The sequence below is a fragment of the Sphaeramia orbicularis genome, chromosome 14 (assembly GCF_902148855.1).
Source record: "Sphaeramia orbicularis chromosome 14, fSphaOr1.1, whole genome shotgun sequence".
Classification (NCBI taxonomy): domain Eukaryota; kingdom Metazoa; phylum Chordata; class Actinopteri; order Kurtiformes; family Apogonidae; genus Sphaeramia; species Sphaeramia orbicularis.
In genome coordinates this window covers 18,699,517-18,722,556 of record NC_043970.1, presented here as the reverse complement: position 1 = coordinate 18,722,556, position 23,040 = coordinate 18,699,517, and the positions used below count along the sequence as shown (strand labels likewise).

The following is a 23,040-nucleotide window of genomic DNA, read 5'->3' as shown; positions in this document are numbered from 1 at the left end:
TAAATTCATGTGGTGCAAAAACACAACAAAAGGCACAGTAAATGTCGATTGGTGTAGAACTAAAATATAATTTGAGACAGTATATTCAGAGTCATACATTCAAAGAACCAGAATAATGCAAACAAGTGCCTGAGTGTTAAAAAGGAAACAAAACAACAAAGGAGAGATTTTAATTCACATCAAGTCACGCTTCCATAGTCAATACAGCAGCCAAACAGGCAATGCGATAGTGTTCAAAGGTACAAAATGTGTCCAGAAGAAAGACTGACTTTTAGCATAATCTGCATCCACGGTTGTGTAATTTGTATTTTTTTTTTTACAGAAAACAGTATCAAACATTAGGCAAATTCATCTCATGACAAAACCAAGAACATACGCATGCAGGTAATTTTTTTTTTCCATAATATTGAGCTTGCATACAAAGGCAGACAGGTTACAAAATCATAATCACATGTTGGTAGTATTTGTTACATATTTATCAGTGTGTGGGGGGGTTGGTGTTGTGTTGAAGGAGCATATTGAGATGCCAACAAAGTTTCACAGCAGGTCAAATCATTGTGGCTGAGAAACACAATGTATTTAATATTTCATACCCAGCTTTAAAGGCCTGATCAAAATCAAATGGAGAACATAGAGAAAGGAACAGAAGTGTTAAAAAAAAAAAAAAAAAAATCTGTGATAAAACCTATAGGTACGGAGTTAAATATGCAACATATGAGTATTAGGGCTGTTAGTTACATTATATCCACCAGCTGTTGAGTTTGGAATGAAAACACAGTTGCACTCACAGCATCGACATGCTTCTAGAAATAAACATGCCCGGCCTATCGCTTACAGTGACATGAGGTAAGAACAAAAAGCTGTTAGCTCAATTGCAAGCCTGACAGGAATCCTGAACATCGTACGTGAGGACTATTTGTATGGCGGGTTTGTGTTACCAGTCAGCGCGCTAGACATTTACAAGAGAGGAGTGTGTGGGAGCATGCAGAAAAAGGTCATACTGCAGAATCAAACTCATAAAATCACCAATACATGGCATACATCCCAGCCTACTGATCCATGAGGACAAGTGGAGTCGGCAAGGAATCCAGGTCTTATATTATTAAAAAGAAAGAAAATAGAACACAAAAAAAAACAACATAAGTAACTAAAAATAGTCGAAGGAATGTAAAAAGGCATTATATAAAAACACTGCATTATGTGAAAATAACTTGACAATATGTGGTAAATTTTCACTTTATGTAACGATGACTCCATTTTGTAATAATAAACAGCCTTTTCCTTTTGTTGTCATTTTGAATTGATATGGTTATTACATAATATCAGACTTTTTTTTTTTTTTTTTACCATGAATATGTAATAACGAGGAGCATTATGTAATAATAACTAATAAAAGAAATCTCTACAGAAGAACACTACAATACAAATAAAAATACAAAAAGGAAATAACTGTGGTGAACTATGCAACATCAAGTATGCACAGAATAAAACCAACCTGATTATAATGATTTACGGTTTAAATGATCTTTGCACAATATGGGATCTCTAATACATTGTTTTTGTTTTTTAATAAATATTTGATATCATTCAGTCTTTCAGTATTTCAGCTTCCACTATAATCAGTTCAAATCACAATACCTGAAGGTAACACCAAAAACTAAATAAAAACTAATCTAAAACTAAATCTAAAACTAAACTGAAAAGAACACAATATACAAGGTGGGGAAGCAAAATTTACAATGAACATTTAGTTGTTTTTTCTCAGCAGGCACTACGTCAATTGTTTTGAAACCAAACATATATTGATGTCATAATCATACCTAACACTATTATCCATACCTTTTCAGAAACTTTTGCCCATATGAGTAATCAGGAAAGCAAACGTCAAAGAGTGTGTGATTTGCTGAATGCACTCGTCACACCAAAGGAGATTTCAAAAATAGTTGAAGTGTCCATAAAGACTGTTTATAATGGAAAGAAGAGAATGACTATGAGCAAAACTATTAGGAGAAAGTCTGGAAGATACTATTAAAGAAGAATGGGAGAAGTTGTCACCCGAATATTTGAGGAACACTTGTGAAGGCAGTTATTGAGAAAGAAGGAGGACACATAGAATAAAAACATTTTCTATTATGTCAATTTTCTTGTGGCAAATAAATTCTCATGACTTTCACTAAACTAATTGGTCATACACTGTCTTTCAATCCCTGCCTCAAAATATTGTAAATTTTGCTTCCCCACCCTGTATATATTTTTTTTACCACTTTTATATTAGACTCTGATCTTATTATTAACAGTAACATGAATGGAATAAACTAATCAACTTTTCATATATTTATTTTACAAATTCAGCCAAAAACTGACCTGGGAAAAACCATGCAAATCATGCTTGAGTTTTGCTCCATTTTAAGATAAAAATGAAAATATATGATGTTGTTATTCCTAAAACAGGGGTGCCCAACCCTGGTCCTCCAGATCTACCATCCTGTGTTTCAGATGTTTCCCTCTTCCAGCACACCGGATGGTCGTTATCAGGCGTCTGCAGAGCTTGATGATAGGCTGATCATTTGAATCAGGTGTGAGGGATACATCTAAAACATGCAGGATAGTAGATCTGGAGGACCAGGGTAGGGCACCCCTGGACTAAAATCATAGTCAGATATATGCAACTAATGTCTGATACTGGGGCCAGTGGCAGCTGGTCCATAAAGGCAAAAGTGCCTTTCTACTTCAATTAAGTTGGAGAAGAACAGCATACATACTTTTACAACAGGGGTCTCAAACATGCGGCCTGGGGGCCAAATGCGGCCCGCCAAAGGTTCCAATCCGGCCCGTGGGATGAATTTGCAAAGTGCAAAAACTCCACAGTCAAGGCTGTGGAACTCGTTTCAGTTCAGGTTCCACATACAGACCAATATGATCTACAATAAAATAATAACAGCATAAAAACCTACAAAAAATAATGACTCCATATTTTCTTCTCGGTTTGATGTGAAAAAAATAATATGACACTATGCCTATAAATAATGACAACTTCAAATTTTTGTCTTTGTTTTAGTGAAAAAAAAATAACTTTAAATTATGAAAATACTTACATTTACAAACTATTCTGTAACAATAAAATGTGAATAATCTGAACAAATATGAACAACCTGAAATGTCTAAAGAAAATTAAGCACAATTTTAACTATTTTCTGTCTGTTATTCAGTGTTTAGTGTCTTTGTGGCAGATACTTCAGGGCAAAAATAGGGCTGATAAGCCACTCCACGAACAACAAAAACTGAAGTTAAGGTCGTCATCGAGACTGACACACGAACAACAGAGTCTTTGTAGATCCGATCCTTAATGCACATGTAGAAATAATAAGTTGAGGCATAATATTGTTAAAATTGCACTTATTTTTCTTACGAAATTTCCGTTTCTTCAGGTTATTTTCAGCTTTTTTGTTTGGATAGATTATAAAAGTAAGTACTTTCATAATTTAATGGGGGTTTTTTGCACTAAAACAAAGACAAAAATCTGGAATTGTCGTTATTTATTGGTTATTATGCTATTATTTTACTGGTTTGGCCCACTGGAGATCAAATTGGGCTGAATGTGGCCCCTGAAAGAAAATGAGTTTGAGACCCCTGGTTTACAATAATATACCTGAAATGAAAAACATGTTTAAATCATTATTGTAGATCCTGCAGTTGATGTCCACATTTATTTGGGTCGGTTTAACTGTATTTAACTGTTGTTTTAGTGTCTGCATTTTACCCACTGTAACTTAGCATTAGCATTAGCATATTAGGAGCAGTGAGCTGCCATTGAAGGCACTCAAGGACCAAGACCAGATCTTCCTCAGAACCGTGGTCAAGGTCACTGACAGGGGTATTTACTTTTATATAGGTGTTTTTGATGGAACCCCATGCGCTGTGGAGACAACAGGAAAAGTCCACCCAGAAAAGCCTTGGTCCGACTGGGGGTCAGACCTTTGAGCTGAGAGGTGGAGGACCAGTTCACCACACAGGTGACACCAGGCTGCGCTCTCATTGGAGGATAAAAGTAGCAGCTTGGGCGCCCATTTTGCACCCTGTGGCTCACAGGTGTCAAACATGCGGCCGGGGGGCCAAATCTGGCCTGCCAAAGGGTCCAGTCCGGCCCTTGGGATGAATTTGTCAAATGAAAAAATTACACTAAGATATTAACAATCCTTTTAGTTCAGGTTCCACATTCAGACCAATTCAATCTCCAGTGGGTCATAATAAACTATAAATAACGGCAACTCCAGATGTTTCTCTTTGTAAATGTAAATGTTTTCATGTTTTTACACTAAAACAAAATATAATATTGCAAAAATATCTGAATAACCTGAACAAATATGAATAATCGGAAATGTCTTAACAGAAGTAGGTACAATTTTAATAATATTCCACCTGTTACTAAATGTTTTATGTGTTTGTAGATCCACTGTGATCTGTAAGTTATACTGGACACGTGTAAATGATAATCAGAGGCATAATACTGTTAAAACTACACATTGTTTTTAGTTTATGTTATTCACATTGTTTGAAAGGATAGTTTGTAGATGCAAACATTTTCATAATGTAATTTAACTTTTTTCACTCTAAAACATAGAGAAAAGTTAGGAGTTGACATTATTTATACACTACAAACAAAAAGTTAAGTTTTTTTTTTTTTTTTGTCATTTTTGCCGTTTGTAAATAAAACTATATCTGAAGAAGGCCTCCATGGAGCTGGCAGAGGAGGCAGAAAGAGTGAGTTTTTGGCTCTGGCTGAGAAGAAAAGATGGGGCGCGGGGAAAACGAGGGTCCTAGGGGAGCTGCAGGGGGCGGTAGAGAGACGTCCCTAACGTTAGCTCCACCACCGTGAGATGTTCCGGGAATAATGGAGCAAAACATCAACGAAGGGTGGCTCCCAGCTGATGACCCTGCAGCTACCCCACAGGCACTGTCGGAAGTGTGTCAGGTGGAAACACCCTGCAGGTAACCCGTACCTGTGCTTATACCATACACTACAAACAAAAAGTTAAGTTTTTTTTTTTTTGACTTTTTTTTTTTTTGTTGTCATTTTTGCCGTTTGTAAATAAAACTATGTCTGGTCATTAAAAAGATGTGTTTCAATTCAATTAACACACAAAAAGTAAAAAGCACTGTGCAAGAATCCCAACTGAAAAAAATAGCCCAAAAATTAAAAATATCCTTAACTTTTTGTTTGCAGTGTATATTCTTATATTATAATTATTATATTTACTGGTTCGGCCCACTTCAGAACAAACTGAGCTGAATGTGGCCCCTGAACTAAAATGAGTTTGACACCCCCGCTGTAGCTGATCAGAATTATTCTATTTTTTGTCCTCATGTGATTGGATCATTTCTGCTGGGTTGCCAAGTAACACAGATGTTGTCTGTGCCTCTGAATGAACCTGAAACAGAGGATGAACCTGTTCCAAATGTCACTGGTAACAAACTTCTGCCCACCTACATTTAGTCTCCTACACCTCCATGTTTAGTACAGGAGATTTAGTAAAAAGAAAAAAAACATCATATTGTTCATTTTGTTTAACACCAGCTGCCACTGTTTGGAGAATTCACTGTTAAACAGGTGTAGATGAAGGTGATGCATTCATCATTCAAAAGTGTGTGTTTTGTACTTCCACATGTGACAGGATTAAACATTATACTGTTGTTTATCGCAAAATGAGTGATGAAGTGAAAATATGTTCCATTTTGTCAATTTATTCCATGATGCAGTGTTTTTACAGAATATCATTAAAGGTGTCAAAGTATGGTTGTACTTATTTGCTTAAATCTAAATATTTAACTCTTGGTCATTTGCTCCTGGGCTTTTGGCGTTCAACCATCTCTATTCCCAGATATATGTGCTCAAACACAGAGCTCAACATTTGACATATGAACAAAATAACCAACATGGAGCACTGAGGCGCACATTCTCAGAGGATTTACTGTGGAATAGAAGGGGTTAAACATGTACATTCTCTTTGAAACATTAATAGTAGAGCTGCTTCCTTAAAAAAAAGGAACATAACGGAACAACATAGTAACAATATATATATATACACGGCTATTATATTAAAAATTCTGCCCTTCTTGCACCAGCCTGTCTCAGCAAAGCTTGCATTGCACGACTGAACAATCGCGTGACTTTAGCGTAATTTTGGGCGTGTTAAACCCTTTCAGCAGCAAACCTGAACTTCAGCAAGAGTAGGCTGTTGTAAACAATACATGCTTTTATTTATTTGATTTTTTTTTTTCAACAGTATTAGACGTAAACTTCCTGTGTTTCAGATTCTGCCCTTTTTTTTTTTTTTTTGACGTATGCACATTCTGGTTGAAAATGCCATCGGAGATCCGAGTTTTTGTGGAAACTGGTTTCATGTGGTGTAAACAATGAGCTCTACATGCCACAGAGCTGCCCAGTCATGTGTGGATTGAGTGATTTTCTCTAAGTGTGTTACCCGCCGAACTCCACTCTGTCGTTGATTACAGCCGATCTGTGGCTTCAATAAGGTGAAAGCACGCTGAAATCAGCTGCTTTGTACCGTGATTGTGAATGTTTCCTCCTCTGAGCTGAAATGAAGCTCTGCCCTCACTGTGACAACTGTGATCACTGTTTTTAAGTCCGTAAGCCTTTGTCATTTCCTGACTAATCACAGACTTAGATGAGATGGGTGACAGATTAAAGAGAAAAACCTAATGGGAGTCATTTCTTTCAGGACGACTGAACCCCCCCCCCCCCATCGGACCCGAGGGTTTGATGAGTCTGAAATGATACGAATCTTACACTCAGCATTTTCCACCTCCATCGTCTCCACACAACAGACAGCATCTTTTGTAAAACTACTGTTTCAGAAGCTCAGACAGACTGGTCATATTCTAGTTTATAATAAAGCTAGTATCGTCTGCATATAAAGAGATTTTTGCTTCCACATTCCCAGTTTTTCTACCCTCTATGTCCTTACTCAAAGTTATTTTAAAGGCTAGTATTTCCTTTGCCATGCGGAAAAATTATCAGACCACCTTTGTTTTCTTCAATTTATTGTTCATTTTAATGCCTGGTACAACTAAAGGTACATTTGTTTGGACAAATATAATGTTAACAACAAAAATAGCTCATAGGAGTTTAATTTCAGAGCTGATATCTATCCATTTTCCATGTTTTCTTGATATTAACCAGAATCACTTCAGTTCTTACATCTATAGCTATGGCACTATACTGACAAAAACAGTGCTTTGAGGCATTCCATGTTTTCTTTTCTGTCTGTTTTAGTCACATGATACTCACAGGAGTTAGTACTTGATTGCATAACCATTGTTTTTGATGACTTTTGATGGTCTAATAATTTTTTCCACGACTGTAGAGAAAGATGGTGAGAAGGGGCAGCATTGTTTGATGACACAGAGCTAGAGATATAACGCCCTCTCCAAATCTGCAATAAAGATTAGTCCATTTTTGTTCTTATTGCTAATTTCATAATTTTCAATCTCCAAAAGCGGTCTAATGCTATTTCCAATGTAGTAGCTTAGAAAAAAACAGATTGATCATGCTGACTAATATTTGACAGAACACCTTTGAGATTTACACTTAGCAACTATTTTTGTGTAATATCTCTATAGTGTTATCGGTGTCCCGTTCTTAACATTCCCACGGTCCTTATATGTAAAGCTAGTGTTTCCACTGCCTTCTTACTGCGAGCAGACAGTGCTAACAAGATGCTGGATTTTCTCCAACTGCTGCATCTTCCTCCCACAGTCCAAACACATGCAGGTTAACTGGTAAATTTCCTGTACGTTAATGTATTTCATATCTACATCAGCCCTGTGGTGGACTACTGACCTGATCCCGCCTTCACTAAAATCAGCCAGGATCGACTCCAGCCCCCCCTAAAGCCCTGCATAGGATTAAACTGTTACAGAAAATGAATGATCTCATCTTATCTCAGTTTTGATCATATGTTGACATGGAACACAGAGGAATGTGGTTATTCATAACCCTGGGTACAGGATACATGAGAGTAGATGGTTATTTATGCATAGGCAGAAATTTAATCTGACATTTTTGTTTCTGTAGTCCAGTCTTAAATTTAATGAATAAGAAGCCATTTATATTTGCTCTAATTAAAAATGATATTGTGGTTTTGGAGTTTGGATATACACTTGTATATTTTTGTGGATTTTTCACCATGAACAGGGCAAAACTTCAATATATTTCAGAGTGCTTTTTACGTTACCAAAAGATAAGCTACTTCATTGCTCCAAAAGTAAAACATAGATTTGTGTGTCCAATAGAGTACAATTTCCAATTTTAATAGAATGTTTTATAAGTAAAACAGCTGAAGACAAAACATGACTGACTGCTATATGACCGGAGAAACGCCTTCACGATCTGGTTGCACTTCGATTTTTCTTGAGCAAGAAACGTCTTCAGAGGAATAATCTGGATTTTGCAATTTCACAATTTTCAGAAAGAAAAACCTGGATTAATTAAAATCACTCTACACATTTCCAAGCCCCAGTGAGAGTGGGATTTCTGTAACATCACTGGGCTGAAACTGATGGTCAGTACTGGTCAGAAACTTGCATCAGATGTACATTTAATCCTGGTTTGTTTGCATTAATAGCCCCGTTTTTCTGATGGCTTCATCTAGCATGATCATGTTTCTCAAAATAGGTCAAATCCATGTTTCTAAAATCAGGATATGACATTTAGAGGAACAAAAACAAAAAGAGGACCCTTTAAAAATGATCATAATTAGGATGCTTGAGTGTGAATAATCCCTTTAACACTGAAGCACAGTGAAGCTGTCCTGGCAGCATGTGGTGGTCTAACACTTCACTCTGAATGTTATATGAGTTTGGTTTAATTTATCACCCATCTGCTTCCTTATTATGTCTTGTACTCTCTGATAACTGGTTCTGTGAATAAAAAATTGATCTCTTGCCCTTTAAAGTCTTATCCAGTTCTTTTTTAGCTCCTTAAGCAGTCTGCAAAACTGTTTTGTCAGCACAGAAAGCATGATTCATCTGTCATTTGACCTCAGTTTTGTCTAATTTTGTAAACTTTGGTTTTATACTGTATGTAATAATCCAGTTGCTGTGGGGTGTGAATGGAATGTGCAACCTTGACATCAGAGTTAGCTCTACACTAGGCAGCTCTGTGGTTCAGGGGTTGCACTGATAAACCAGTGAGTAGCAGGTGGTGTTATGGCACTGAGTCGTATCAGAGACACACAAGGGTTCAGTGCTGTGTCATGTCAGAAATACTTGCTGTAGCCTTTCAGAGGGTTTAAGCGAAGTGTTGCATTAGTTCATTATTTCGCTGGTCCTGTCATTGTAACATGTTAGTTTTTCTACCGTTCTCTGATCAGAACTGATGCCAAATGCAGTTGTTTCACGGTTGTTTTGTGTTGGATTTGATTGATTCACCCTCTTCAGACCTCAATATGCTTCAAACTACGTGCTGGTCAAGTCCTGTAACGATGTCTGAAATGTTATTTTCTATGGCACGATCACAAGGGATGCATCCACTTTACCCACAGGTGACACTGGACAACAATGACTGTTCTATCAGGTGCCGATTCCAAATCTGAAACCAGAACTGCTCCAGCATGTTTTGCACAGGTCAGTATACACTGTTGCCCACCAAGTTCAAATACATTTAAATAAAATATTTTAAATAGAATAAAATGTTTTTACCTTTTGTCATGAAATGCTTGTGACAATGTGATTTATTCATAATAAATAAGGTGTAACTGGGACTCAGTATCTAATCACTGTACCTCGTCAAAGGTGATTACTACAGAAGAGGATTAGGACCACTGGAAAAAGAAAAAAAAAAAGTCCAATATATTTTTTAAAAATTATTATTCTGAGAAAAAAGTCAGAAATCTGAGATTCAAGTCAGAAGTTTGACTTTTTCGTCAGAATTCTGAAAAAAACAAAAAAACAAAACTGACATTCAGGGAGCGGGTCACTTTTCTTTATGGCATGCAGAAGGAGTACAGCAGGCTGACACAATGATGGATTTAGGTGACTTTCTACAGATCCAAAGGGTTCCGGATGAAGCCATTTCGCTATTAGATGAGCAAAAGGAAGGGAAACAAATATCAGTGGCTTTTTCTTTAAATTTATGTACACAAGTTTCAAAACATAACATACACTCACCTTTTGCTCGTCTGAGAAAAAAGTCCAAATTCTGACTTTAATCTCAGAATTCTGACTTTTTTCTCAGAATAATAATAATAATAAAAAAATGTTGGACCTTAATTTTTATTTTCTCCAGTGGCCCTTCGGTAGATTACTGATATGTAGGAATAGCAATAAAAAGAGGAATGTGACTCAAAACATAACGATTACAACTTCATGACATATAATTATTAGTGTATCACATTGTTTCTTTAGTTCTATAAATATTAAAAGATGAAAAGCAGGTGACGTAAAGCTGGAAGGTGTATTTTACATTGGAACCTAGATTGGACTCAGTAGCGATCTCGTATCATAGTTGGCTCCAATGGCAGGAAATGATCACAACCCACTAGAGTGAGTGTAAATTTCTGAAACATTTTTGATTTGCACGTTACTCTTCACTTGTTTATTCTTTACTAGATTAAATGTTAATATCTATTAGTAAATTTGACCAATTCAGCACACAATATATTCAGATTGGGAATACATAAATTTAAATAAAAGAAAAGACAGAAAAGAATGCATCCACGAAAGATTGGACAATTATTGAATTAGTTTTAATTTTGTTGTTGTTTTGCTGCTTTTAGATGTGAATCAGCGTCGTTGGTTTAGTCCAGCTCAGATGTTTTCTGTCCAACAGCAGATAAAGAGGTTTGTTTTTGTTGTTGTCCAGTGTTATCCTGGCAAACAGATGTATGAGACTCTGTTCATACAAATATCTCTCCGTGTTTTAGCAAAGTGAGTAATGAACGTAAGCACTTCATAGTTTACCAAGATATTTCATAATGCTATCCATGTTATGCTTTGTTAAAAAACATAATTAAAGCTTTGATTTTGTTGCAACTTGAACCTAATTTGCCAGTAAAGAATTCCCAACTTTTTGCCTGTTCATTCATCAGCAGGAGGTGGTTTGGGTCAATGGTTACTTCCTGTTTCTAGAAGGTGTTTAGGCAATAAAAGCACTTTGGTTAAGAGTTAAGAAAACAAAGTGTGGTTTGCTTTAAAGGTTAATAAATAAGCTGTAACTTGCATTTTACTTCACCTCAGCAGTTTTTAAACTAACTAAACCCCTGGTATGTTTCTCTGACCCTAACTGAGTGCCGTCGGTGCCTAAACCTGACCATAAAAGTACAACAGACACTTAGTAGAAGCATATTGAGGCCTTAAGGAGGTTCTGCGTTATTTTCTTCAGAGTTCTCGTGTTATTGACCTCACCTGGAAAAATGGCTCAAAGTAAACGGTTTCAAATTAGCTGCTCTGAAACAAACTACTGGTTGTTGGCAGCTGTCAGGATCAAACAACAAAAGACCTATGAATTGTATTAAAGTGCAGTGTCTCCAGTTCTTAAATAAAAATACTATCTTCTACAACACTGTAATATTAGGGTCTAAACGTTTCTTGAGAGGATTACGACTACTCTGCTAAAGGTTACTGCATACTACGCTATCAAACTTTGCTACATCTGTTTAAGTCTTATATAATCTGTTCTACTTCTTTACAACCAGGATGACAGTGTGAAGGCTTTGTTTGTGCGAAAAGGTTTAGTGTTTTTTTGTGTGTGTGTTTGTGGTTTCTGTAGGTGTAAAGTAAGGTAGCTGCTGTTAAGGATTTTTGCACAGGATTCTTGTATTTTCACTGATTATACAAGAAATCACAATCATAAAGCTCAACTTAAAAGTTTTGTTAAGTGAAATTCTCTCAAAAGAAAAGTATGTGAACAGTGGTGCAACCCCTACTATATAGGTGAAGGTGGTGAACTGAAAACAAACACTAAGGATTTGGATATTTTCTTTTGAGCCCTGCTGAGAAAAGATATTCCCAAGGAGGTGTCACAGGTCACTGTAGGTCAGACGTGAGGAGAATCCAGAGACGACCTGGGACCAGTGAGGAATCTGAAGGCAGGAGTCCAATTTGGTGCATCAGGGAAGGAGGGCGGGGGCGGGGCCAACAGGGCGAACGGCAGGAGGTGGAGCTTTAGTCATTTAACGAACCAGGTAATTCATTGGTCAACGTGTGCCAGCGCTCGATTTTCTTGTCCTTGTTTTTGAGGCAGTCAAACCAGTGTTTGAGCCTCTCCCCGTTTGCATTGATGCCCAGGGATACACCACCTGCGAGAGAGCAGCGAAAGAGACAGGATGAGTTATTTTCACCGCTCAAGTCATCAAGTGATTTACAACGTGTCAGGGTTTTTCTACCATCTAAGAAACAGCACAAATAAACCACACTCTGCAGCAGGAACTTGAACTTCACTTAGGACTTTGAAAAACCTTTGTATGTTTCCACCTAAATTACCTGGGTAAAAATCTTTCCCTCGACTCCAAACTTTCCTTGAATAGTTCCTAGTAGGGGTAGGACTTTTCAGATTTCCCAGAATTGTTAAGGGGTGGGGCTGCTGACCCACTGCTCACCCACAATGTTTAAGCCAGCGTACGTCTGCAGACTTGTTTATTTCATTTCTACAAGCGTCACTTTGTGTTTTGATCATTTGGGAAATGGAGCAAAAGAAGAGAAGTGGACGAACAATGAGATCCATTTATCTAATATGCATTTTTGAGCTTTTGAGGGTATTCAGAAAATACCCTCTAAAGTGCCTGGACCTTGTTGAATGTATTTGTTGAATCCACTCAAAACAAATTCAGTGGGACTTGAATACATTTCCTGGAACTCTATTGGTGCAGTCTAAACGCAATCCACGTAGATTACCAGGAATTATTTTACCCAGGTAAATCAGCTCCTGGTAACAAAAGTTCCTGGGAATGTTGGTGGAAAATGGGCTATAGATGAAAATAAGGCATGTCAGAAAGGGCCCTAAAAACAACAAACAGCCCTTTGTATAATAGAAATGTTCGGAATACACCGATTCCAAACATTATAATAATAATTCTTAACCAACAGAGATACTGAAATGTGTAAATACTGATGGATATTCAAACTTTGTTTTTGTTATTAATATCCCCCTTAAAAAGAAATCCCCATTCTGAATAGAAGAATGACGACTATTTTAAAGTCTTTCAGTTTTCCATTACTTTATCTATGAATGAAAATGAGATTCAAATTTATGACCAAAAAACAAACAAAAAACAAAACATGACAGATACATTTCTGTCACTGCCACTGGTGAAAAAACATCTTACATGCTGAAACCAAAATTGGCTAATATCCCTAAAATAAATAAGTATAATAAATGGAATGTTTTTTTGCAGCTGAATATAAGTGTTTCCTTCTCTGCTACTAATCAGTGTTTAATTTATGCTGGATCCTAACAGACTGGGACTGGCACAGAATAACTGTTGTGGAAATGTGGAAATTACATGCCAACTGTTCTTTCATTCTTCTATTTTCCAATTAAGTTACTCATCAATCATGCTTTAATGGGTTAGAGAGAGTTGTCAATAGGATTTGTTGCTTCAAAAATCTGTTGTTTAGTGCAATATTCAGTTTAAAAAAAAAAAAAAGTTATAGTTTTACAAATATACTGCCAATTCTAAATAACATTTTTACTACTCAGGGTTTTCAACTGTGAGGATAATATTAGACATGACGCCACGTGGTGATGAAATTGAAGGTGTTTAATTCTCATGCAGGTCTAATAGCATGAAATGTGTTCCCACTACAGTGTTCATCAATTATAAGTGACAGATTTGTTCTGTTTGTGTGTTAATGTGTAACTAAAGAATAAACTTCCTGTAGTGCTCTGAAACAGGTTTGACCGGTGAATTCAGCGGCGGACCGCCTTGTTGCCAGCGTGACTCGGCGCCTGTTTGTTTCTCAGCCTTTGGGCAGATGGTAGACTCAGCTGGACAGGAGGCTAGTGCTGATGTTGGTGAATATCAGTCATTCTTTTTCAGCTGAACGCACTTTACACTGCTGAGGACAGCAGAGTGGACCTGGTTTGACACACCTGTTCTTACCTATGAAATCGTTGGACTTGCCAATGTCATAGTCCCACACGGTCACCTCCAAGGTCTTCTTGGTGAGGTCTGCATATTTAATGTCATAACAGAACTCCTGCATATGGAAGAACAGCAGAAAAGAGAGAATTATCTCCACTGCCCATAATATTTGCATAAAGCTGTGGTTAAAATTACACGACTTCAATTCTCCACACCTGAGCAGCATTGAAAAACTCTGGAATGTGATCATGATGAAGATGGATGATTGTAATCTGACTAAGCCGAGCTACTTGTATTTCAGCTCCAAATGTGCCATAAAACAGCCAGCGTCAACATGAAGAATGAATGGAGATAAAGATGTGACACGATGAAGCTTGTGGCTGGAAATCAGGATTTTTCCATTAAATCTTGAATCTTCTTAAATTTAAAAGTGAGCTTGTTTTCTTTGCATTGTTGACGTTATTTTGACCTGTTGTCATTTCCTGGAAATAAACCCTCAAAATTGGCCTTTCCCAAACTGAGGGTTGGTATCATAGATGGATCAAAGGGCTGTTTTTTTTTTTTTTTTTTGAGAATTTGGTGTTGACTATTGTATTTAAAGACACCTGGACCCTTTTAAGGACCACACTGCAGGTTGTCCTGCTTGGTGTCTCTGTGGGTCATACTGTCAGCTCATATCAGTGGGGTCCTGGGCTCAGGGACCTTTAATACTTAGTCTGGGTTAAAAGCAGAGAACAAATTTCTCTCTGACGTCACTTTAACATGTTTATACTAGATGGTAACAGAGGTTAGCCTCCTCTTTCTCAACAAGTCACTGGATTTTTTACTCATTACCTTCATTAGTGGTAGGTTATGTTTTTGTTACTGTGTCTGTCAACAGGATTATGCATTGCACTGATGTTCATGAAACCTAGTACAAAGACATGAGTCAAGTACAAACCCCAATATATTTAGAAGAGATCCATCAAAAGAGGTGGAAATTTATATATATATAGTTTTTATAATTACAGTTGAATGGCAGGCATTGTGACCTTGGTGGAGGTATGCTCTTTAGTCTGTAAATGTATTTATTGTGTCTATTTTTGTCAGTTCCTTGCAGGTTTACATTCACAAGTCTCCTCTTCTTATAATTCCATTGTATAAGTGGAGAATAAAGTTGTATCTTAATTGGAGGACGTAAAATGTGTAATGTGCAGTGCGTTCAATAAAGTACACTGTTCTCTAAGTGCAACAAGCATTTTTCTGTTACCAATTTGCAGTGGAACATTCATCTTGCCTTTAGTTTGTTGTTCAGTGAGGGTTCCTGCTCCAACCTTAAGGAAATCATTGCCTTTGATACAAATGAAGACCCCAATGCCCTCATCTGACAGAAAGGTCAAGAGGTGATGGAAGGATACGGCTGAAAAAATGTCAAAGGAAATGTCAAGCCACTGGCCGGTGTGTGCGTCTGACTGCGGTCGTCCATTTGTGTACAAGCTGATACTTAGGATCTGAGGTTCCCACAGAACACTGAAGAATTCACACAGATGGGAGAATATATTTGGCACCCACGATCAGCTACTCGTAAGGACTTTGGATTACAACAAAATTCACTGACATGAGAAAAAAGAGCTCCTTATGCAAATAGAGGAGGACATCTTTGACACTTTATCTAAGGTATACAATGAGAATCTTATTTCAGGTCTATTCAGTAATAATAGTGAGTACTTTTACTTTTATTTAAGTGAACTGACCAAAGTAAAAGTCAGTTTACTAGTTTTTATTTCTAGTCTTTCATTCATCAAGTATTATGAGGGAAGTCTTGATTTATGGAAACTGACGTGGGTAGGATTAAAGAATCCATGATATCAAATATGATGTGCAAAAGTGTTGTTTATTAAAAGGGTTATAGGTAGCATTTCTACTTTAAAATATAAAAAAAAATTACCAAAATTTATCATTAGTGTGTTTAGAATTAAAAGCTATGAAGTTATACTATAGATAGCAATTTCTGTCAATTATGCAAGGCAAGGCAAGTTTATTTGTATAGCACATTTCAGCAATATGGCAATTCAAGGTGCTTCACACAGGACATTGAAATAAAAGAAACAAAAAGAAACACATTTAAAACATTATAAAAGAAACATATAAAAGGTGATTAAAAACAGCGAGTAAGAAAACAACACATAAAATCAAAATAAAATAAAATAAAATAAAATAAAAATAAAAACACACACATATTAAAGTAAAAGTTGCAGTGCAGAGTTTCAAAAGAGAATATAAAATTTAAAAAGTCAAAAGCCTTTTAGTCAAAGGCAGCAGTGAACAGGTAGATGTACACTGGATTTATGTGACCACTAGAGGGAGTTGTGAGTCACTCTGTTGGTCTCCCATAATGAGGAAAACTAACACTACAGGGCCTTTGACCAAAGCATCAGAAAGTGACGAAATGGAATGAGAACCACTAAGAAGTGACGTTTAGAGTCAAACAAAGTGATAAAAGTTAGAAACACTGTTGTTTTTAACCACTGGACTCAGCTCTAAATGAAAAGAATGAGTTTGATGATGAAATCATAGCTTTTCTTTTACACAGATGAGTTTGTTTATGAAGCTTATGAAGGTCTATAGTTATTATGTGATGCTATTATATTTGCTAAATTCAGTGTTTGTTACTAAACTGTGACAGTTCAGGTGATTTCAGAAAGATCTTTAGTGCAGCTATTGACAACACAAGACCTACAGAAAACAAAGGTGATTTGTGGTTTCACAGTTTTCTGTCTAAAACAGAGCTAAGCTAACAGAGCTATAATGTAAACTATCAGCTGATGCAGCATGTGAAGATTATAAGACACAATGATATTTTGAGCAACTGTCAAAATAAGCAGCTATGAGTTTTTGTTTGAAGAAAAAATGATTGATGATGCCATGATGCAGATGTGTGTAAATAATGAGCATTATACTGTATTCAGTGTGATACAGTCAGTGGATACAAGGCTTACAACAGAGTTAGAATATCAGTGCTATAACCTCTTTAAAACCTTTGCTGTGGACAGAAATTGAATTAATGTTCACTACATGTGACAAACATTGGATTCTGATAAAAAGCTAATTTATTCATTTGTGAGGACTGTTTGAGTTTGACTTTTCACTATTTTCATTTATTTTTTTCACTTAATAACATAATTTTTTCTCCATTTTAGCTTAAAACTAATATTATTGTTGCTTTATTTGAGTTGTTCTTGCTTTGTCTAAATACCAGGGGATGTTAGCACCACTCTAATCATATGAATTAACATATTTTTGCTTTATTAATATTAAAATAGCCCAAATGGTTTAGAAGCGGTGATTGCATACTGATTACAAATATTTTCAATATTATAACCTGAATTTTAACGATATCTCAGAAAAACAATGAAAACACTGAGATTGTTTAAATGGAAACTCCACCTACACATTTACACTGGGGTCAGATGTACTACACTTTCTTCAGGTTACACTAACAATTAATACATAATGAAAATAAAAACAACTTGGAAACGACTCTCACATGATACTGTATGTCTAACAGCCACTCTGTCACAGGTTAATATACTTCTATTTTTGCCCCACATTGAGGTATCTTATGCCATTTCTGTGACAGCTTTCCTTCTTTGCTTTTCCTTCTTACTCTATTTCTACGGTCACCTTGCTGTTAGTTGTGATACAGTATGTTTTGTGGGAGATGTGTGTTGTAGAGCGTGCGGTTGGGGTTCTATTTACAAGTGTTTATTGGTTGTGATTGCACCTTGTTGCACCGTCATTTCACAGAGAAAAGCAATAAACAGAGTTTGGAAGAAAAGGAAAGACATGAGCTCCCAAGGAAACATGATCTGTGAAATTTACAGGGTATTTCTAAAATATTGGCAATATGTTATTTTTTTCCCATGTGTTTGTATTTCTCTGTGTCGTTATTGTGTGAATGAAATGTAAAATGTCTCTGTTAATAATGGATGATGTGTATATATGGAGGATATGGAGGTGATTCACACCAATTCATTTTAGTAAAGACACTGACATGCAAAAATTCTTGAATATCAATAAATTCACTCATTTTAACTATGTCAACAACCATAAAAACATAGAACAACCTTTCTCCACTTTTGATTTTACTCATACAATTCGTTCACTCCAGACAAAATACTGTGTCCTGTTTTAATGTCTCTTAGTTTTAATAAGGCACAGATTTGGTGTGGTTCATTCATCATTATACACTCACTGGCCAGATTAGTAGGTACATATTGTCAGTTGCATCTTCAGAACTACCTTATTTCTTCATTGCATAGATTCAACAAGGTGCTGGAAACATTCCTCAGAGGCTTTGGTCCATATTGATGTGATAGCATCATGGAGTTGCAGTAGATTTGTCCAGATCTATGATGCAAATCTCATGTTCCACCACTTCCCAAAGGTGCTCTATTGGATTGATATCTGGCAGCTGTGAAGACCATTGGAGAAGAGTGGACTTACTGTCATCTTCAAGAAACCAGCTTGAGATGATACCAGTTTGGGAAAATTCCCTCTTTTTTGGACCATTCTAGAGATCATGAAACATGATCACACATGAAAATCCCAGTAGTTTCAGACCAGCACAAATGGCACCAACAACCATGCATTTTTAGAGTCACTTAAATCACCTTTTTGGTCTTCATTCTGATGCTCAGTTTGTTTTGTGTTGACCATGTCTTCATGTGATTGGCCAATTAGACATCTGCATCAACCTGCAGTTGAACAGGTGTGCCTAATAAAGTGGCCAGTGAGTGTATATCAGATCTGTTATTCTGTTCCTGCAGTAACATGAGTCAGAGTCAGGCCTGCCTTTGTAAGACAGAAAATAGTACAATTAACTGATGTATGAACTGTAGCACTCAGGAATGGGAAGGTGTAGCTATTTCACACAGAAGGCTGCATTAGTAAAATGACTTTTCATCCTCTGTATCAACAAGTCCTACTGTTACAACCCTCTTCTCACCTCTATGGTGCTGAAAGGTGCACAGCAGCAGCAACCTGCTGCAAAAAAGTGAAACAAGGTCAGCTTCCCGAAAGCCCTGAAGTTTCCTTCACACACTGTTTACAATCAATCATTTTGGTTACAAATGAGGTTTTTCAGCTGTGGCCAGAGATGCACTGACTCAGCTTGGAAGAAAATGCCACCTGATAGGTAGATCCAGTTCGTCCATTCTGGATTTATCTTAGAAATGTGACTACACAGTCACTCTGAATTGACAGTTAAATGAAACCAGCTTCCTATTTCAGAGGACTGACTGGGTTTGAAGGACTTGCTGTCAGAAAGAAAATAACTCAAGGTGAATTTCAACACTATTTACCAGTATGTATGCAGTGTGAAAACATGTGGTGGTGGAGTATTCACTGAAGAGTAGATCAGAATAAAGGTCTCAACAGTGAAATGAATGGCTCATGTAGGTATAGAGCTGGCATTTAAGAGCTTATACTAAAGCACTGTAGAACACAGTCCATTATCACTCTCCATATCCCTAGCAGTGGGAGTACTGTCTTCTTGTAAAGCATTCGTATGGAATGGAGATCAGGGTTAAAGATATGCCTGACGTTTTATGCCTCAAAACTCCCAGTCTGTTAGATGGAAATGACAAAATCACCGAACATCTGACAAAAGTAAGTACAAATAACACTGATCATCCCTCCAGTCCATTGGTACCTAATGGAGCAAATGGCAACATGGTGATTTCACTACATCATTATGGTGCCACTTGAGCGCCTGAGCTGTTGACTGAAATAGTGTAGCTGCCTTTAACACTTACAGCTAAATTGCCCAAAGTGTGGTTCTATTTCACTTGGAAGAAAAAGGGACCAAAAGTTAATACAAATGAGGTAACACATTAAATTGTAACATGTCATTTATTATGTAATTTTGTGTTATAAATTTGGAAATGTTATTCTCTTAGCAGTCCTTACACTGTTACATTTAGTAAATGTTCTTCTTTTTATTGTCATTTTATGTATATCAAACTATCAAAGTAACAGAGGTATCAGTTTTAGCACAGTTTATCCATTATTATTAGAAAAACCCCAAACTATACCCAGTGCTATTTTTTACTTTGATACTGTCTGGCTATAGTTAAAGGAGTATAAGATGGAGAAGAGCTCACATTGGCAGATTGCCATGGCTGTTTATCTGTATCACTTGTGAAAACACTTCTCTATGCGAGAGATCAGGCTTAGATCCTGAACCAGATGGCCTGTTCTGACATCTGAACATTTTCTCTACTCCTTTAACTGCTGACACACCTCAGCTTCAAATGTGCAATATGGAACACATATTAAGCTAAATTTACAATAAATAACTAAACCTTTCAAAATCTACTACTCACAGTAAAATCATTTCTTTCAATCTTCATTTACATAATTTATGTATGTACGGATTGTAATTTCACTAAACCTTTCACTGTTTTACCAGCATCATGTTGTAAATATGGCATGCTTGTAACTTCAATTAAAAACTCCAGATTACTTATGATATATATGTGTGTTAATTCTATTCCTGTGTCAATTGGCATCACTGTATTTATGGGCAAGATTTTTTGTTTTGTTTCTCTGCCCTTTCATTCGGCCTCTTTCCCAGAGGCTGTGGTGTAAATAAATAATAATGGATTGAATTTCTATAACACTTTTCAAGGCCTCCAAAGTGCTTTACATTATTGATCCATTATTCATTCAGTCACTGGTGCAGGTAAACTACATGTGTAGACACAGCTGCCCTGGGGCAGGCTGACGAAAGCCCCTCCAACCACCACCAAACATTCATGCACACTCTTACATCAGTGTGAGTGACACTGGAGGCCAGGTGGGTAAAGTGTCTTGCTCAAGGACACAACGGCACATGACGAGGACAGAGCAGGATTCGAACTGCCAACCCTTCAGTTATTGGAAGCTCTACCTCCTGAGCCACAGCCGCCCCTCATAAAAGGAAAGTTTTGACAGCATTTTGAGTGCACATTCAGGCTGATCCATTTATAGATCACATGTGTAGTACTGGTTCTCTCAGAACAGTGCTTTTGTTTTGGGCCATTATTTAAATTATGAACAACACGGAATGAGACTTTGAGTCAATACATTTTTTTAGATACAGTAAAAGCATGAGAAAACAACTACCCTTAGTTCAGACAGACGCATCCATTATCCTTACATCATAAACGGAAATTTTCAGGTACGACTGAAAGTGTGTTACTAATAGTCTGTAAGTAGTGAATGAACCCTTTCTCATCCCTTGGTTTGTGGACTAGTGTTCTGAAGCTTCTACACATTGAGTTTAGTCAATAAGAACGGCCTATAGTTGGATTTTTTGGCCCACATTTGGAAGAGGAGGGTGGCATGGTGGTGCCTCCTAGGCCTCACAAGAAGGTGGTCCTGAGTTCAATCCCAGTGGAGTTTGCATCTTCTCCCCATGTCTGTGTGCTTTCTCTCTGGGTATTCCAGCTTCGTCCCACCATCCAAAGACATTCGCCTTGGTCTAAATCGGCTGTAGGTGTGAATGTGAGAGTGAATGCTTGTTTGTCTGTATATGTCAGCTGAAGATGTGTTCAGGATGTACCCCGTCTTTGGCTGATGGTGGCTGGGATAGACTCCAACATCCCTGTGACCCTCTGCAGTATTCAGCAGTTTGGAAAATAAATGGATGAATGGATGAATGAATGAGTGGATGAATGGATTAAGAAAATGGAGCCAGAGAAGAGCAACAGGCAACATCAAAACTTAGTGAAAACACTGACCACATCGACTGAAAGTAATCTCAGCTAATTAATAAACTTAAAGTTGTGTTTGATAAAACTGTGAAATTTGTGAACACACTAGCTACAACTACGTATCTGGGCTCATTAGAAGCTGCCTAATAGACCACATAATTCAATACGAATCAATGCTTACGTCAGCTAAGGCAGCTGAGTTATGCTTGGTATTACTGGTATAATTAAGTAACAAATAAGCAAGTATAATTATTGGCATGGTTTAATTAAGTACCAGTCAATGTCATGACACCATCCTCTGACAATGTTTTTGTGTAACTCCATAAACACAACGACAGAAGAGGTACCTTTGAGGGAGAAATACGTTATTTTATGAACAAAAGCTCCAAATATCTGACTCAGCATCCGAGCTGTCACTAGCTGTCAGTCAAATCCAGCACAAACACATTCACCTATCAATCATAGTGGCCACTTCCTTAATAATGCATAATGTGTTAGTTTTAATATAAGGTAAACTGGGGAGGATGTCAACTATAGAGACCAAAGTCATTTTAACAAGGGGTCTGTGGGAACTGACTTTTTTTTTTTTTGGAGCCAGCCCCCTCAGTGAATCTTCAAGTTACCACAGTTTTTTTCTTACATTTAAGCATTGGCTTTTCTTTTCAGCCCTGAAGGCTGCCTCTGGGTTTAGTGAGTTCACAGCGATCTACGCCTTTGAAAACAGAAATCTATTCAGTTCATCCTTGAGTCCAAGCGAATGACTGTACCGAATTCTGTCAAACTGTGCCTGAGCAATTTTACATGTAATGGGGACCGATAACATGTAGACAAACAAACCTCTATAAGAAGAGGTGTAGACACATCTAAAACAACTTTTCAGTCTCTCTGACAATACAAAGAAGAATGCATTAGCAGAGGCATCCTATGGTCCTTGATCTTTAACTGAGGTATGTATTCAGGAGTAATGTGCTTTATTAAAACCTACGGCTGAATCATAGCTTTCATTCCTGAGGTTATGAAAATACTCAATAGAACCAGAAATGTGTATCTGCTGTAGTATTTAACACAAATTAAACGTAAAAAAGGAAAAGGTTAATGTCTCTCACAGGATAAAAACTGAATTAGCAGAGGTCTACCATGGTCCTTGACATTTAACAAACTGAGGTATGCATTCAGGAGTTGAACATGTTTCTACAGATGGT

At 37.0% G+C, this 23,040-nt stretch overlaps 1 protein-coding gene and 1 long non-coding RNA gene across 3 annotated transcripts in view; both read right to left on the bottom strand.

Moving 5' to 3' along the window:
- Positions 1 to 2,644: 2,644 nt before the first annotated feature.
- LOC115433085 (uncharacterized) lies at positions 2,645 to 7,017 on the bottom strand. The gene is made up of 3 exons (XR_003937303.1): positions 5,321 to 7,017; positions 3,640 to 4,076; positions 2,645 to 2,777 (listed from the first exon to the last, which is right to left on the bottom strand). It is a non-coding gene; the product is annotated as an uncharacterized LOC115433085 (long non-coding RNA).
- A 4,736-nt stretch (positions 7,018 to 11,753) lies between these two features.
- Positions 11,754 to 23,040, bottom strand: part of doc2b (double C2-like domains, beta) — a 260,480-nt gene continuing 249,193 nt past the window's right edge. For both annotated transcript variants that reach the window (XM_030154266.1, XM_030154267.1), the window contains 2 exons: positions 14,121 to 14,217; positions 11,754 to 12,317 (listed from right to left, as the gene is read on the bottom strand). In XM_030154266.1, coding sequence (XP_030010126.1) covers positions 12,184 to 12,317; positions 14,121 to 14,217 — 231 coding nt within the window. In that variant the 3' untranslated portion in view covers positions 11,754 to 12,183. The remainder of the gene's footprint in view (positions 12,318 to 14,120; positions 14,218 to 23,040) is intronic.